The sequence below is a fragment of the Vombatus ursinus genome, unplaced genomic scaffold (assembly GCF_900497805.2).
Source record: "Vombatus ursinus unplaced genomic scaffold, bare-nosed wombat genome assembly UNPS02009205.1, whole genome shotgun sequence".
Classification (NCBI taxonomy): Eukaryota; Metazoa; Chordata; class Mammalia; order Diprotodontia; family Vombatidae; genus Vombatus; species Vombatus ursinus.
This window is the reverse complement of record NW_020948983.1, coordinates 1,106,700-1,124,767: the sequence shown is the minus strand read 5'-3', so window position 1 is coordinate 1,124,767 and position 18,068 is coordinate 1,106,700. Positions and strand designations below refer to the sequence as shown.

Genomic DNA, 18,068 nt, shown 5'->3' with positions numbered 1-18,068 from the left:
CCTTCTAAGTCTAATTCTAATTCTTGTACTAAGTACAAGACTGAAAAAGATACAGGAGAAATTCCTATGCAAATGATTAATCTATCAGAAAGCCTTCAACCACTTTAACACTTCTGACCTTCTGGGGCAGCCAGGTGGCACAGTGGACAGAGCACCAGCTCTGAAGTCAGGAGGACCTAAGTTCAAATCCGGCCTCAGACCAAACACTTGACACTAGCTTTGTGACCCTGGGCAAGTCACTTAACCCCAATTGCAAAAAAAAAAAAAGACTTCTGACCTTCTACAATAGAAGAATCAGGAGGTCCTTACCACAAGTCACCTCTAAGACAAAATAAGAATCAGTGACACAAGGCAAACAAAAAAGATATTAATATTATATTAAAGAGGTAACATTCAAAAGAAATCACATTATAAAAAAGTAGTTCATAAAATGATTATCTATGACTAAAACAACATAAACAGGTCAGGATTACAGATTTAGAGTTAGAAAGGATCTTAGGTCACTGAATCCAAATCCCTAATTCTACAAAGCAGGAAACTGAAGAGACCTGCCTAAGGTCACACAGGCAGTGAACAGCAAAGTTGGGATTCAAAGAACACCAAAATTTCCAAAGGATCATCATTTTGTCATCTAAGTATATACTTTCATAATCGTCCATACTAAAAGCACGAATGTAAATCTGAATATAACTGACAATTATCAAATATAAAAGGCAGCTAGGCAGCACAATGGATAAAGCACTAGGCTTGGAGGCAGGAAGACCTGAGATTAAGTAAGTCCTCAGATGATGACTAGCTGTATGACTCTGTGCAAGTCAGTTATCCTTTGTCTGTATCAATTTCTTTAACTGTAAAATGGGGATAACAAAAGCACCTACCTCCCAAGGCTGTTGTAAGGATCAATGGGATAATATTCATTTAGCACCATGCCTAGCACATAATAGGTGCTATATAAATGCTAGCTGCTATTATTATTATAATTATAAATGGATAAATTTCTATATTCTGGTTCTACCAAATGATTTCAAAGGATTCTATAATACAAAAAAAAAAGGTCACATGTCAGTGACTTATCAGCATGGCATCCACTCCACCTTCTCCCCCACAGATACAAACCTCAAAACTCCTTTATGCCTTTACATACTCTACAATTTTTTCTATTATTTTCCTTTAACTTCTCCAAGGAGAATCTGTCCAATTCACTGGAAGTATTCTTCCTTTAATGTCATGAGGGTTCCACTATACCATTCTATCCAGCTGTCTACCAGCTATATCTCATTCCATTAAATTACAGATAACCACTCTTCTTCCAGCCACATACAGCTACCATAATTTTTATGTCACTTCTTGCTGGTAGACAGGCAGCAGCAGGTTACAAAAACTTATTTGCAAGAAGTGACACACTATAAACTTGAGACAAGTGATATTAGGAGAAACAAAACAATGAGCTACTATAAAAGAGCTAATACTGTGTAATAAAATCTAAGCCAAACAATCCGAATTATTACAGTATAGCAAAATACTTGTATGACATATGAAAAATTGTTACTCTTTTCACCAAAGTCTAATTTAAAATGTCACTAATACAGCTATTAATTAGCTTACTATAATTTCTCCACTGTGGGGGAAAAAAGCTGTTCCACATTAGTTTAAGCCTCAGGTATTTCAGTTAGCAATGAACTCAATCTCTAAACTTCCATAACAGTAGCATCAGCAACCAACCTTTCCAACTATATACCATGAAAGGAGTAAAGATTTTTAGGTTGTTTTACTTCAATTTTAAAATGTTATCTCTAGAGGAAAACACCCTCAAGTCCACTACATTAAGAACTCTATGGAGTCTGAAGCCATCACTGTTGCTTTTAATAAATAAACCCATGTCCTCAAATAGCAAAGACTTAATGGTACAACATAAGCACATCAACCTCAGAAGTGAGGTAACTGTTAGCCCACACACTGTATATTACACACATATATACATCCAAAGGGGAAAAAAATTTCTACAAAGTATATGGTGTCCCACATAACTGAATTTTCAACTAAAGTTTCATCTTTTATCATGAAAACTTACTAAATTTAAACTAATTTATAAGGAAAATTTAGCATATATGCTTTACCGTCTGCTTAAACAGTACAATTAACATAATTCAACCTTTTTTTCCATGACTCCAGATTCATCATTATGAATATCAATTAATGTACTTTGAAAAATATAAAACTTTTTTAAAAAAATTATCACCTGTATGTTCATACAGTATTAACATACACTTTCAAAACTAGAAAATGGATCATAATAAATGTGGAAAATATTCTAACAAAAACCAATAAATATTACTGTAACAAAAAAATAAATGAAAGAAGCTCCCTCATCCCCTGTGATTAGACTTAGTCTTCATCATTTCATTTTCCTAAATAGTAGTTTTATAGATTAGCTATTCTAACTTTAATTTAGATGGCAGATAGTAGCCATATTAGCTTCAGCTTGCTATGTATAGAGTGGATTCTACATGGAAACAATGACTGGGGAACAGATCTTTGATACCAAAGCAACAGAGATGATTTAAGTAGGCACACTCATACATAATACATTATATTTTTCATTTTTACTCATTACTCCCAATAATCTGAATATGAAATTCTCACAAACCTCCATCATGGATATTCCCACTCTAATGCCTCCTACAGCCATAATAAAATAGATTTCTTAAGCAAAATGAGTATTTTCTTAAGACAGCTGCTTCAAGTTTTGACAAAAGGCAGATTTTCAAAAGTTCTATTCAACAATGACATTTATTTTACTCTGCCACCTTAAAAATTCTAGCAAGGAGGTAGTAGTCAATATACCTTGAAAATTAACTTTGTTTATTTGGGTTTTGCAGTTAATAGTTAAACAGATTACAGATTTTAAAATCTTTTACAAAGCTTAAGTATATTATGACCCTCCACTGGGCAAGAATGACAAAGTTTTCCTTATTTGCTCCAATTTTAAACTTCAAATAGTGCTTGAGAAGCACTGAGAATTTATACAAAAAGAAAAGTTCAATGTTTATCATAACATTATGAAATACATAAATGGTAGATTAGCATTAGTCTATAAAAGGAAAATAATGAAACGCTTTCCTGGGAACACTGGTAATTTCTTAGAGTGACATTTTGAGGCTACTTCATTTAATGTTTCAATGTTCAGTATTCTCCAACAAAATATTTTTAGGGAGCAAGAATGAGCAAGTTCATATAGTCCATATGCCAAAATGACTAAACACTGCTCTAGATGGCACAGATAAGGTGTGATACTCTGTAGATCCAATTGCAGTTCTTATCTCACCCTCCTACTCATATTGGAAAAACAAGGTTGAAAGCAAAGAAACAGAGTTGCAGCGGAGTCACTATGAAAATAAGGTTTGCTTTCTTTCCCCTCTCCACCAGAAAAGCTCCTGACATACTCTGGTAAACATGGAGAGGGGGAAGAGAGTGGAGACAGGAAAGAACACACACAAAGACACAAACTGAGAGGGACAGAGATAGGGAAGAGACAGAAAGAGAGGGAAGACAGACAAAGAACACACAGACATTAGTATAAAGACACAGAGACCACCTTAAGGTCTGTCATATAATATGTACTAATAAACTAAGTTTTTAGAAAACTGAAGGTTAGTAAATATACAATGCTAATCACCTAAAGATCAGCTTAGTATGGTACAGCAAAAAAGTGCTCAATTTGAGGTCATGAGATCTGGGTTTGAATTCTTACTGTATGATGTTTCAAAAATAGATTAACCTGTCTGAGTCAGTTTTCTCATTTGCGACTTGGTCTACCTACCTCACAAGCAAAATGTTTTGTAAACTTTAAAGCACTATATAAATATGAATTTATTAAGATCATTCCTTAACTGAACACTAAAGCACAGAATTTTTAAAAGTCAGAACAGAACTTAAAAGTTAGTTAATTCTACTTCATTTTATAAAGGCAAAAAGTGAGACTCATAAAACAGTATCTTGCATAAGGGTCACACAACCAGGGAGTTGAAAAGCCAGGACTAGAACCCAGGTCTCCTTACATCCAGTCAAGTACTCCTCATATTACTATACTAGCCCCAAATAACATTAGTTATAGAATTTTCAATTTTATGGAAAATAATCTAAAACTGAATTTTCAGAGTGAATAATTTGGAAAATGAAAAATGAACATAATTCTAAAAATAATGAAACGGTATCATAATAAATGTTTATTGAATAAGTAACCATCAAGTTGCCACACTGATTTAAAGAACAGAGCACAAGTTATTTTGAGATATTTATAATCTAAAATCTTCACAAGAAAAGAAAGCCTTTTGAATATGTATCCTTCCAAAAGGGTACCATTGAGAGGAGTTTAACTGTATGGTACTATAGTGCCCTCTAACTGTAAGAATTTTTTTAAAATAAGCCCTTATAACATAGATAAACACACATACATACACATATACGTATTAAAACCAACTCACAGAGACATACTGTAATCTAAAAGTGAATTTAGTAATTTTCAAATTCAACAGTCAGAATAACAAAATATAAGTGCATCTACTGTAACAAACCACTGTAAAGCAGGAAATTTTACTTTTCTGCAAATAAACTTTGTAAGAAAGCATGTCAAACCACTTTTTTGTCTAGCAGTTGTAAATTACAACTTTTTACACAAAGAAGCACAGAAGCATATTACTGTTTGTGAAATATTTCACTGATACCGAGTTAGTAATTCTGAACATTATATTAAGAAATTTCTCCTGGGAACCAAATTTATTGAGTTTATAGAAGCATAAGAAATAGCTGCTATAGCAAAAGAAAAAAATTAAGTATCTAGTCATAAAAGCCAACATTCTCATTAAAATTAAGTTTAGAACTGTTCCAAACAGTATTTCCATCAATCAAGTAAAAAACAGTACAAAACAATTAAGATAAAAACATGTTATATAAGCTGTAGGAAAAAAAAAACACAGTACCCTTCTATAGTTAATATGAAGTAATTAAAGACCACAATGGCTATTTGGGTGAGAAAATATAAGGAATAACAGGACTGTAAGGTTATCTCCTGCCTAAAAAATAAAGTCCCTAGAGATAATCAGGAGAATGGAAATGGTCCAATCAGAGCCATAACAAGAAAGGGGAGATCATGTTTTGCTAGGAAGGGAAATTTAGAGGATGTTAATAATACTATCACATTACATTCAACACCACACACGAACACCCACCCTCACCCCTTCACCCCCGCCCCCACACACACACCCCACAAGCTCCCCAGAGGTGAACTCTTCCCTGGGCTCTAGAAAATGGACAGTCCATCAACAATGTACATATTCTGTGGAATCCAGGCTACCTAGGCAAACCACCACACACACCTGCTACAGACACAAAAAATGCTACTTAACACCTGTACCCCAAAACACTGACTCCTCTTCAAGTGCTGAAATGCTCCCTCGCCGGCCTTCAAACTTTAAATACAGTTGACGCAGCAGTAAACAACTGACAAGTGACTTTTCTGAAAGCTAAATTACCACACTACAATGTAATCAGCACTGGAAAAAAAATGGTACATGACTTTTTATCACTCTAAACTTCACCGTGTTCAAATCCAGCCTCACACACATACCATGCACTAGCTGTGTGACTCTGGGCAAGTCACTTAACCCCACTGCTAGCCCACCCCACCCCACCAAAAAAACTTCACTGTGGTAGCAGTAAAATAATGTCAGAGTTTAGGTGGACTCCTCACAGCAGAGTACCTTCTCCAACTTACTCTCTGACATGTTATATATATATCATGCTCACCGGTAAAAAACATATTTTATTTGAGTAAAGATTTTCACTGTTTTCCAAATACAGGAAATATCGGAAACTTGAAGGCAAGGCACAATTTATTAAAAAATGTTTTCAAAATACCATAAACTATGGGGGGGGGGGGTTTGAGACATAGGAAGGGAGGATGGATTTATTAAGTTCCTACAAGGTGCAAGGCACCATATTGATACTCACAGCAACCCTGGGAGGTAGGTGACACTACTATTCTCATTTTACAGATAAAGAAACTGAGACAGAAAGAGGCTAAGTGACTTGCCCAGGGTCACATGGCCAGTAAGTGTCTGAGGACAGACATGAACTTAGGTCTTCCTGACTCCAAGCCCAGTGGCTCTATCTACTGCACCACCACATTACCTCTAATTATACTGTACCACCTAGCTGCCATATATCACAATGAACTCCAAATGGATATATGACCTAAATATAAAAGTTCATATTATTAAAAAATTAGAGAAGGGAATTAGAAGTGATCACAAAAAATAAAATGTCCAAATTTTACTCGGCCATTTTCATAAAATTAAAAGATTTTTACACAAAATTAATGCAATTGGAATTAGAAAGTAAATGAGAAAATATCTTTGCAACAAATATCTGATAAAGGTATGATAATTCAAGATACATAGAGAATTGAGAGAAATATTATTAAAAACAAGATTAACTGCCCAATGGTTAAGTGGACAAAGGATGTAAATAGACAGTTTTCAAATGTGAAAATGTAAACTATCAACAACCACATAAAAATGCTCCAAATCACTAATTAGGGTAATTCAAATTTTAAAACCTTTTAAGGTTCTGCCACATAAACATCAGACTGGCAAAGATAACAAAAAAGGAAAATTCCAAACGTTGGAAGAGCTGTGGTGGTCAGGCATACTTGTACACTGTTGGTAAAGCTGTGAACTGATAACAATTCTGGAAAGCAATTTGGAACTACACCTAAGAAATCACTAGAATGCAATCACTCTTCTGACTCCATACTATCACTACTAAGCATGTACCCCAAGGTACATGTTACAAGGCACGTGTACAAAAAAAAATGTTATAACTATTTTTGATTGCAGCAAAGAAGTGGAAACAAATGGGTACACAGAAACAAAGTAGGATCATAGATTTCAGAGCTGGTAAGGACCTTAGTTAGAGGCCATGTAGTCCAACTTCCTCATTTTTCAGATGAGGAAACTAAGGTAAACAGAGAGGTTGCTTGAATTGCCCAGGATCACACAGCTAGTAGGTCTGAGGTGGAATGTGATATCATGTCTATCTGACTTAGATAAATAGCTCATTACACCGAAATAAATGACAAATATGAAGGATTTAGAGAAACTTGTAAAGACCTGTATGAAATGATGTTAAGTAAAATAAGAAGAATCAGAACAATTTACACAATTACCACAATAAGAGAGAGGGGGAAAATATCTTTTGAAAAAAGACTTCAGAACTCTGATATGACACTGTGACCAATCATGACTTCAGGAGACTAACAAAGCAGCATGTTCCCTGCTTCCTAGCAGAAGGGTAATAAACTAGAGGTGAAGGATTTTTGTTGTTGTTCAGTCTTTCAGTCATGTCCCACTCTGTGTGACCCCTTTCGGGGTTTTCTTGGCAAAGATACTGGGGTGATTTTCTATTTTCTTCACCAGCTCATTTTACAGATGAGGAAGCTGAGGCAAACAGGGTTAAGTGACTTGCCCAGGGTCACACAGCTAGGAAGTGTCTGAGGTCAGATCTGAATTCAGGATGAGTCTTCCTGACTTCAGGCCCAGCACCCTGCACCACCTCACCGCCCCAGATGTGAAGGATACATTTTCCAAACTAGGACTCTGTGCTGATTTGTTTTCCTTGACTAAACTTAACTGTCATAAGGGAAAGTTTCTATTGGGTAGGGATGAGATGGTACAATGGTTCTCAAATTGTAGTCTGGGGACCCTTGGGAGTCCTAAGACTCTTTGGGGGTACTCAAGGTCAAAACTATTCTCATAATAATACTAAGTTGCTTTAACTTCTAATATGCTGTTAGATATAACCCACATAAACAGAAGTTCTTTGGAATCCTCAATTTCTACGAGTGTGAAAAGATCTTGAGATCAAAAAATAGAATAATCACTGAGTTGGTGGTAGTGACTGAGATGCAAATAAAAAAATGTCAACATAAAGCATGTAAAAATACATAACTAAAAACAAAAATTCTAAAGAGACAAAAGAGGACAATTTTATTACAATTTCATTATATTTCATGTACAATTTTTAAAAACAAACTATATACATTATAAAGAGTGTTAGATTTGGTGTTAAAGGGCCTTGGTTTAAAATCCCAAGTCTATAAATTACTTGCATGACGCTACACAAGTCACTTAGCTCTTGAGATTAAAAAGTTACATCTTCCTTCTTCTCCAGACTCTACTGCTGACTCTCCAGACTTTTCTCACCATTGCACAGAATGCAAGTTCTCTCAGCCCTTGGCCTTCTCATTCTGGAAGTTCACCCTACTACCTTGCAATCTCTTCTTCTAACTAGTCAGCCCCTCCCTGAACTTCCATTTTATACCAACCTTCTCCAAACCACACACTTTTCAGGTTCCTTTTATGTCTTGTCCTTCCTCATTAGAATGTAAGCTCCACAAGGGGAGGGACTGTTTTTTTGCTCGTGTTTGTATTCCCAGTGTTCAGCACAGAGCCTTTCACACGGTTGGGGCTTAAATAAATGCTTGCTGATTTGGTTGTTGTTGTCGAATTATAAGTGCTGCCAACATTTTTTACGATAAGGTCATGGGGAAATGTCAGAGTGTTCCCCAAGTATGTATCTGATGTGTCAAGACAAAATACATTAATCTCTCTTTTTTTTTTTAATGAAAGCAATGGACTAAATTCTAAGATCCCTTCCAGGTAGAATCTATGATCCATGACAATATGGACCCAAATATGACTTATGTCCAGAGGAATTTAAGAAAGCCATTAACTTCTAAGGCAGGATAAAGGGGTATGGGGGGGAGGAGGAGGAAATAGCTTGAATATAAAATATAGAATTATAGCTAAAAATAATAGCTAACCATTATAATAGCATTTATATAGCACTTTAAGGTTTGAAAAGTGCTTTACAAACAACTCTTTTGATCCTCACAAAAACTCTGGGAGATCAATGTTATTATTAACCCCCGTTTAAAGAAGAGGAAAGTGAAGCAGAGACGAAGTGATTTGTCCAGGGTCACATAGCTAGTAGGTATCTGAGGCTAGATTTAAACTCAGGTAGTCCTATGTCTAGGTCAAGTCCTTTAATTGCATCATCTAGCTACCTAGGTTTGGTTTGGTTTTGCTTTTTCTTTTAAATAAAAAAAGATATAGCAATAAATGCTGTCATTTAAGGCTCTATTACACACCTTGGACTACAGAGAGGGGGAGTACAGCCAGAAAAGGAAGAAACTCAATACAAAAACCTTCACAATTTATAGCTCAACTTTTAAAAAGAAATGCATGTCCCCACATCAAGAATTATATGGTTTAATCAATTTTGAAAACCTTCATAATTACAGTGAGTTGTGAACTTTTAAATGAATACTTCCCTAAAGTTACACTATGCACACTATACCATTTGTAACAAGTTAGGGAAGAAAAAAAGATCAAGCAATTCCTTACCTGCAGCTCCTTTGAGACTCTCTCTAAGTGGTTAGTTATCTTTTTAATCAGATCACTATACATCTGTTCCGAATGCTGCTGGCATACACATTTATACACACAGCTGCAGAAAAACAAAAAAGATACAGTAAGGCACTTGCAGTAACTTAAACTTAAAGCAACTATGCAAATGGACTGTAACCAAAAGAATTGAAACTTTAAAAAATTGGCCCCTAATAGCTTTTTGTCCTTTGCCTTCAAGCAACTTTCAACTACACTAAAACTGTTTCTAAATTATCACTTGTAAAAAATGTTGGCTACTGTGCATAATCAAATTGAGGGAGGAAGGGGATCTAAATCTGTGACTGTCACTATGAGGCTTGATACTTTCGCCTTTCAAGAGTACCAGAACAGCATCTGTGATTGGTAGAGGATATTAACCATTACAATAGCAATCCTCACATTACAAACTTTTGGAACACAGCATGATCTTAAAATGTTTGTTTCCAAAGAAAAATATGCTTAAGTTCAAACAAGCAGTTACAAATGCTAGGAATCGCTGTTGCAAAATTAATCGTCCATTCTCCCCAAAACCCATTTTAACCAATATGCAGCTTAAAAGTTACCATATTTTTATGCTTGACAAATTGTGTAGCTGTTTGAGGAAGCAGTGGTTGTCACAGAAGAACCACCGGCTCTGGACTTCAGTTATTGCTGTTCAGTCTTTCAGTCATGTCTCACTCTTTGTGACTCCATTTGGGGTTTTCTTGGCAAAGATACTGGAGTGGTTTTCATTTCCTTCTCCAGTTCATTTTATACAGACAAGGAACTGAGGCAAACAGGGTTAAGTGATTTGCCCAGGATCACACAGCTAGTTAGTGTCTAAGGCCAGATCTGAACTCATGAAGATGAGTATGTAATATTTATGCATTAACAATTTATTTTTGTAGTTTTTCTATCACTATCAGCTATCACGGTTGCTAGAAATACCTATTGTCCATCACCTCCATTACCCCACCATTCTAATTTACTGCTTCTAAATTGTAAAAAGTCAAGAAACCAGACTATATGCAACTCTAACAAGTATCGTTGGGAATGGTCAACAGAATTAGAACAAACTTTTTTTTGTTTTGTTTTGTTTTTTGGTGAAGCAATCGTGATTAAGTGACTTGCCCAAGGTCACACAGCTAGTACGTGTCAAGTGTTTGGTCTGAGGCCACATTTGAACTCAGGTCCTCCTGACTTCAGGGCCGGTGCTCTATCCACTGCGCCACCTAGCTGCCCTAGAACAAACTTTTTTCATGGGCAGAAAAACACATACTCATAATTTCTAGTACTGGATTTTTCCAAAACTGAATGCATGATCGTTTTCCCTTCCACTCATGCCCCCTCACCCCAATTTCACGTTTAGTTTTAACAACAGTATTATTCCCCAAGGTTAAAAACTCAGAATCACCTGCCTCTTCTCTTCTTAATCCCCTACATAAAATCAGTAGACAAATCCTTTCAATTCAACCTCACCAACAGTTATCCCAACTATTTCTTTCCTTTTATTTTAGCTGCCTCCAACCTAATATATGCCCTTATATTATCTTAGGAAAATGGAGAAAATTTCTAGTACCCTTTCCTCCCACCACTCACTTTTCTAATCCATCCTCCACTCCCTGACAAAGTAGTTGGATCACCTCAGTCCTCAACTCAAAAGACTCTTGACGCTTTGGGAAGTTCCCCACCGCCTAACAGACAAAATACAAACTTTTCAGTCTGAAATTTAAAATCCTCCATAACTTGAGTCCAACCAGTCTTATTTCACACTCTACCCCTTTACACAGTCTACTTCAAGCTGGATTACTCACCATTCTCTAATCTCAATCTGCTCATAACTTCTGTACATTTGTATGTGTGATTCACCCTATGCCTAAAATGCCTAATCTTCAGTTGTTGAAATTCTTCCATCGCTGCAAATACCTGCTCCGATAAAAACTCCACCATGAAGTTTTCCCTGATCCCTCAACTAGAAACGAGCTACTTCACTTAAATTTCTTATGCCAATCTGTATGTGCCCCTCCTACATTCAAATGTTTATTGTGTTCAGGTTATATACCCCTTAATATATTATAAGCTCCTTGCTGGAAGGGGCTATGTTGGATTTTCATCTTTGTACCACCTTAAGCATAGAAATTAGTTGCTTAGTAAATATCTGTTTAATTGAATGGGCTTGTGGCAGCTATTCTTGTGAGTTCTTTTTTTACTCATATCTATGCTCTGAACAACATTCTAGATGGTTGAAATGGGAGGACAGGGGAGGGGAGCTGATTTCCAAATAAAATGGATATTACTTTACTTCAATATCTGTAAAACATTTGCAAAGTGAAAAGTACCTATTGAATTTTTCATCCATCTTGTTTTTAAACTAGCTCTATTATACAACATGAGCTGTTATACAACATGCGCCGTGGCTATAAAGCAATCTTTCTTTCTCAAGTCACTCAGAATCTTAGAAGTTGCTAGGTTCTGACTGCCTAACTTGCTAGGAAGGTGCCTTGACATCAACTATGCTAGGTACTTCTACAAAGAATTACAGCTTTCCCTAATTTCACATGAGAACTGAACATAAAGACATTAAAAGGGACCTAGTATGGGTCTCACTAAGGAAGAAGGTAAGTAATTTTTGTAAAAGACAATAAATCTTTGGAAAATGAATATAATCAGAAAGTAATTAGCAAGAACACAGGCTGAAAGAGAACAATTTCTGGCAACTATCGTTGCCAGCTATATAAGAAAGTGATTTTATAGCTGAACTAGCAGCAGTTTGGAAGCAAGGTTATGTTGGAGAGAAGACTAGTGCTGGACTGGTGAGAATGAATTGAGATTCTTGGCAGGTGACTAGATCCAAATTGTAATACTTAGCTTCATGGTGAGCTCCTGGAGGGCTGGGACTGTCTTTTCCCCTTTTTTGTATCTGTACAGTTTAGCACAGGGACAAAGCAGGTGATTAATTGTTTACTGACTAATCGACTTTCATCTAGAGTCTCTCCGAACTCCTACTCTTTGTCTTTGTCTGCCACATTGCCACCCTGAGAAACTTTGCTTGTGGAGTCGGTCCCCCTCCTCATCAGTCTCCTGATCGGTACGCCCATTTGAGGAAGAATTCTAGCCATGCTTCACTTCATTCCTGCCCAAAGTCTCTCCAAGACTTCCTGTCTGCAGCATTACTACACTTGGACAAACCCTTCTTCCTTTTTCTCAGTCCCACCTATGTGTTGTCTTCTCCCATCAGGATATAAGGTCCTTGGGACAGCCAGGTGGCGCAATGGATAGAGCACCTACCCTGGGGTCAGGAGGACCTGAGTTCAAATCCTGCCTCAGACACATGATACTCACTAGCTGTGTGACCCTGGGCAAGTCACTTTACCCCAACCGCCTCACCAAAAAATAAAAAAATAAGATCCCTGAGAGCTGCAACTCTCCTGTTGCTTGTATTTGTTTCACCAACCCCTAGCACAGTACCTGGCACATAGCAACACTTTTACTATCTATCTACACTAAGATTATGCAAGGCTAATCAGATGCACATTTCACACATTTTAGATAGAAGAATGTCCACAACAGCTACTCCTATAAACTTGGGAATAAAGAACCTGCTTCTTGTACCCTTCAGGGTTAGAAAGAAACCAGCTTCCTCATAACAGAAAAATTATTGTCAGCCACCAGATAATTCACTGCAAAGGGCAGTAAGATTTTAAAGGGCTTCACAAGCAGAGAGAGGAACTATGATCTCTGCAAAGGAAGTAGGGCTAGGAAAAAAAGGGAAGGATGAAACTCGGTTGAAGTAGAATTTTGACAACACCTTCGAGAAAGACTTTGGGTGAGTACCGGAAATAACTTTGTGGCTTGTGGAAATGACCTAATACACTACATGTATACATTAAAAATTAAGTCACATTTAAATTGCAATTGGACCAATAAATGCAACATGGTTAAAAAAAAGTTCAGTCCTTTAAAGATGGTCTTACCTGTATATCTGTTCATATGATATAGGGATATAGTCACCAGGACTTTGAGTTAAAAGCTGATCTATGGCACCATCCAATTTTGGCCAGTATGTGCTCTTATAATCTTCAATAGTTATAACATTCATTACTAAAAATACAAAAAAAAAATCATTTTCATCTACTGCATTTAAAATTGTAAAACAATTTCATTATAATACTTTTTTCTGACCTACTTTTACACTTGTACTCTATCCCCACTTTCACACTTGTACTCTATCAATTCATCATGGCTCCATTCCTAATTGGTACCTCATTTCAACAGAAAAGGAAAATTGCCCAGTGATTTAAAATAGCCATCAATCATGCCTTGAAAAGAATTAACATCTTGGAAATTAAACAGTTCATCTTTGACTACGAAAGTATTTGGCAAATTCAGCTGATATCACCAGTTTCTCTTGCTCCTTTTCGTAAAGCTTCAGATACCATTAAAACATTCTCAAAGTCTGGTTCATAATGCACTCACTGCCATTATAAAGGCAAAGGGCCTATGATAATTTAAAGACATAGTCTTGATAACTTTAGTGATAGTCTTCAAGAATCCTGTGAGATCTGTGACACTGTCTAAAGCAAATACCTCAGAACCCCTACAGTGGCTAACACTAATAGAACAGGGGAAAAGGTCAATTTAAGGAAAGAATACTGCTACTCTAACATTAGTATTAAGTTGACAGATAATTGACTTTCACCTAGATTCCCTGTAGATTTAACAATTTCACTTCAAGCTCTCATACTTTTCTAAAATTTTTTCATACTTTAATGCAGTTCTAAAAGATGAGTAAAAAGAAAAGAAAAAGATGAGTCATTATTAGCTCCACCTCAAAGATGAGATGGCTAAGAAGCTAATACTCAGAATGAAACTATAAGAAGCAGAGCTAAGTATGCACAAAACCTCCCATTTTATCATCTACATGATAATTAACTTGACAATATTTGGTCATGTTAAAAGACATTTCCTCTTCTCAAACACAACAAAACCTACAACTTAAATATGAAAGAGTTTTACTGAAGAAGAATGTAAGGCTTTTACTAAGAAGCAATATAAGTCCCATTACAGTAGTACTGATAAGTTTTTCATTCTAGAGTTGACAAATATGCCACAATTTCAAAATCACTGTGTTTCAAGGATACTTCCAAAGTTACTTTTAAAAATAAAAGGAGGAAGCATAAATGAAAGTGGAGAACTTTAATGTTATTTCCACATCTAACAAAAGCTATAAGATACTTAATTACTGATAACTACTTTTAATATATTTTTTTTTTACTTCTAAGAGCTAGGAAACCAATTTGGTTGGGCCACAGTTTCCTCACCAGCAAAAGAAGGTTAGACTATGTTTCTTCTGGATCTAAGTTTGAAATCCTTTGTGAATGAATTATACATGCCAACTAAACTCCATGGTAACACCTGCCCTGCTAACAGTTTTCTTAGCACAATCATCAACATTCACCATTGAAAAAAATGCTATCAGAGCAGCAAAACTTAAAAATGGCAAGTATCAGGAGCAAAGCAACCCAGTTTATTTCCTACAAGGAATGGATTAGCTGATGGGAACAGTATTGCAACCCAAAGAAAATATGCATATCAATTTGGGAACAGATCTATATACCAAAGTCTTTAGACTGCACAGTAAACTTTAAAGAGTTTGTTTCATTTCCTCATTCTCTAATTTTAACTTGATCACTGATGTTCTAAAACCTGTTAGCCACACTCATGCAATTTTATACGAAACATGTTCAGCCATAGAGTAATAGTCTTGAATTTTATACTTTTCTAATAAGATCTTAATCTCACAACATCTGAATAATCTTTGACTTTTACCCATAAAGGTCAAGCTTTTTTTAGTTTACCATTTCTCCAAAAGAAAAAGGGGCTATAATTTACATGATGGGAGAATTGTTTTAAAAATTAAAGGTAAAGAGACTCTTAGCAGAAGTAGAGTTAGAGATGTGATTTCTGGGATAATTTTCTCAAGCCTCTCAAGATTTTTTTTGACTTCTGAATCTGGATTAATTATCCAAGCCACTAATAAAATGTTACGCAGTACAGGTCCAAACACAAATTTGGAGGACAATTCACTGGAGACTTCCTTCCAATCATTAACAATTGAGTCTAAATATTAACCCAGTTCCAAATAGCCCTAACTATATTATTGGTGCTCAAGAAGAGACTCACAAATTCTTTAATAAAAATCTAAGAGCTATACCTACAGCATTTCCTTGATCCCAGATATATACATACACATGTTTAGTCTGGCACGACCTGTTTTAGATGAAACTATGCTAGTTCTTTATAATAACTACTCCTTTGCCAAATATTTACAAACACTCATTTTAATAGGATTATAAAGTTATGAGAGGAATTGGAAGTCAAGCTTACCAGCCTACAATTTGTGTCATTCTTTCCTTTTATGAAAATTATGATATTTGCACCCCTCTAATCTCTCAATATTTCTCTAATTCTCCATCATCTTTCAAAGATGAGTAATTGAAGATGAGATTGGTTCAACAATCCCATCTGACAGCTGTTTCAGTATTTAAGGATATAGTTCATCTGGATCAATAGAGTTCACAGAAAGTCATTTAGTCCTACTCCTTCATTTGATAGACGTAAACACTAAGGCCAGCAACAGCAAGGCCCCTGTTGGGGACTTACTCAAAATCACAGATACTGTCCAAGTTGAGATTCAACCCAGTTCCTGACTGTAGAGCCAATGCTCTTTCCAATTATACCATCAATCCACTGAATTCAGCCCTAAATGTTTGCTGAATTAAATCAAATCAAGGATTAGATACTAAGTCCTAAATGGTAGCACCCCAAAGCAAACACTGTATTTCCAAAGTGGTCTGACCAAGACAGAGCAGAGTAGAGCCAACACCTCCTTACTCCTCTGTTACACTTCTTTGAATGTATGCTGATGTCACATTTGCCTTCTTGAGTACCTAGTGATTCATAATGAATTTTCAAGTGTACTAAACCACCCCCTAATCTCAACTGCTGTCTATCCATAACTCCCTTATCTTATATTCATGAAACTGATTTTCCTGAACCTAAGAAAGAGACTTTATATGAGTTCCTATTAAATTTCTTATCAAATTTAGCTTAATATTCTAGCCCAGCAGCATCAAAAAAATATTGGGGGAGGGGAGGAGGCGGCCACAATCCACATGTAAGGATCCCTGTGGGGCACATATCAATTTAGTTTTCAAATGCAATGTTATCTATGTTTTACTGCATTTTTATTTATTTTGTTAAATATTTCCCAATTATATTTTAATCTGCTTTGGGCTATAGTAGGGAGTATTGGAAGTGGGCAGGTTTGACACCTCTCTTCTAAACTGTCAATATCTTGACTTATGAATGATATTAGTTATAATTAAGGTAAATAAAAAAAATTATTAGCTGTCCTAGCAGGGAGAGCTACAAGAGATGTCGAGATGTCTCATGTCCCCCACCCCTACTGTAGCATACTGCTATAGGCTTGTGAGCTATTTCCCAAGCTCCTCAAAAATTTCTTCTTGATTTCCAGATGGTCTGTAAAATACTCAAATACTCCTCTGCTTCTGCCTCCACTCTTCTTCACTCAAATGATCTGTACCATGCTTTCTGTCCTCTGCTCCCTAGATTTCCTTAAATTCACATGTCTCTTTAATGCTACTATCACATCACTATCATGGATTCTCATTCTAAGGTTCAATACCTATAAGGTCAAATTTGTCTCCCTGCATTAGTTTCTCTAATTACTGTTACAATGTACATGATACATTTAGGAAGTACCTTGTCAATAACTAGTTTATTAAGAGGTAAAAACATCAATGTCTAGCTTTCTTTATTTAGTCATTTTTCAGTCATGTCCAACTCTTCATAACTTCTTTTTGGGATTTTCTTGGCAAAGATACTAGAGTGATTTTACATTTCCTTCTCCAGCTCATTTTACAGATGAGGAACTGAGGCAAACAGGGTTAAATGACTTGCCAATGACTTGTTAAATGACAGCTTGAAGTGTCTGAGGCTGCATCTGAACTCAGGTCTTCTTGACTCCAGACTAAGCACTCTATCCATTGTGCCAAAGGAGTCAGTTTAATGCCTTGTCTGTTTGCTGCATACTACCATGTGATAAGAACCTTGACAAAAAATATTTACTAAATTACTTAGTAAAAAATACTATTTCTATTAGGTCAATCAACAAACATTTATTAAGCGTCTACAAAAGACTGTGCTAGACACTGGAGATACAAACACCAACAATGAAATAATCCCTACTCTCAAGGATCTTATATTAAATAAATATTTATATAATGTAAAAAGTATGGATGGTTTCAACTATAACATCAGGTGATATTATACTTATTACTCAAGTGATTCAGACCAGAACAGTAAGCATTCATAAAAATAAATTTGGAAGTGGGTAGAGCTGGTTAAAATATGAGGTTTTGAAAATGCCAGATTGCTAGTAATTAGGTAATGATTATAATTTATTCCAACATAAATAAAAGTATTCTCAACTCCCACACAACTTCAGCAACCATTGCCAGATTAAATGTTTATATATCAAACAGTCTGAGGCATACACAC

General features: G+C 35.8%; 1 protein-coding gene across 2 annotated transcripts in view; it reads right to left on the bottom strand.

Annotated features, from left to right (window-relative positions):
* The window catches only part of CACUL1 (CDK2 associated cullin domain 1), an 83,371-nt gene that overhangs the window by 57,719 nt on the left and 7,584 nt on the right, over positions 1–18,068 (bottom strand). For both annotated transcript variants that reach the window (XM_027851557.1, XM_027851558.1), the window contains exons 2-3: positions 13,460–13,586; positions 9,465–9,567 (exon numbers count right to left, since the gene is read on the bottom strand). In XM_027851557.1, the coding sequence (XP_027707358.1) occupies positions 9,465–9,567; positions 13,460–13,586 (230 nt within the window). The remainder of the gene's footprint in view (positions 1–9,464; positions 9,568–13,459; positions 13,587–18,068) is intronic.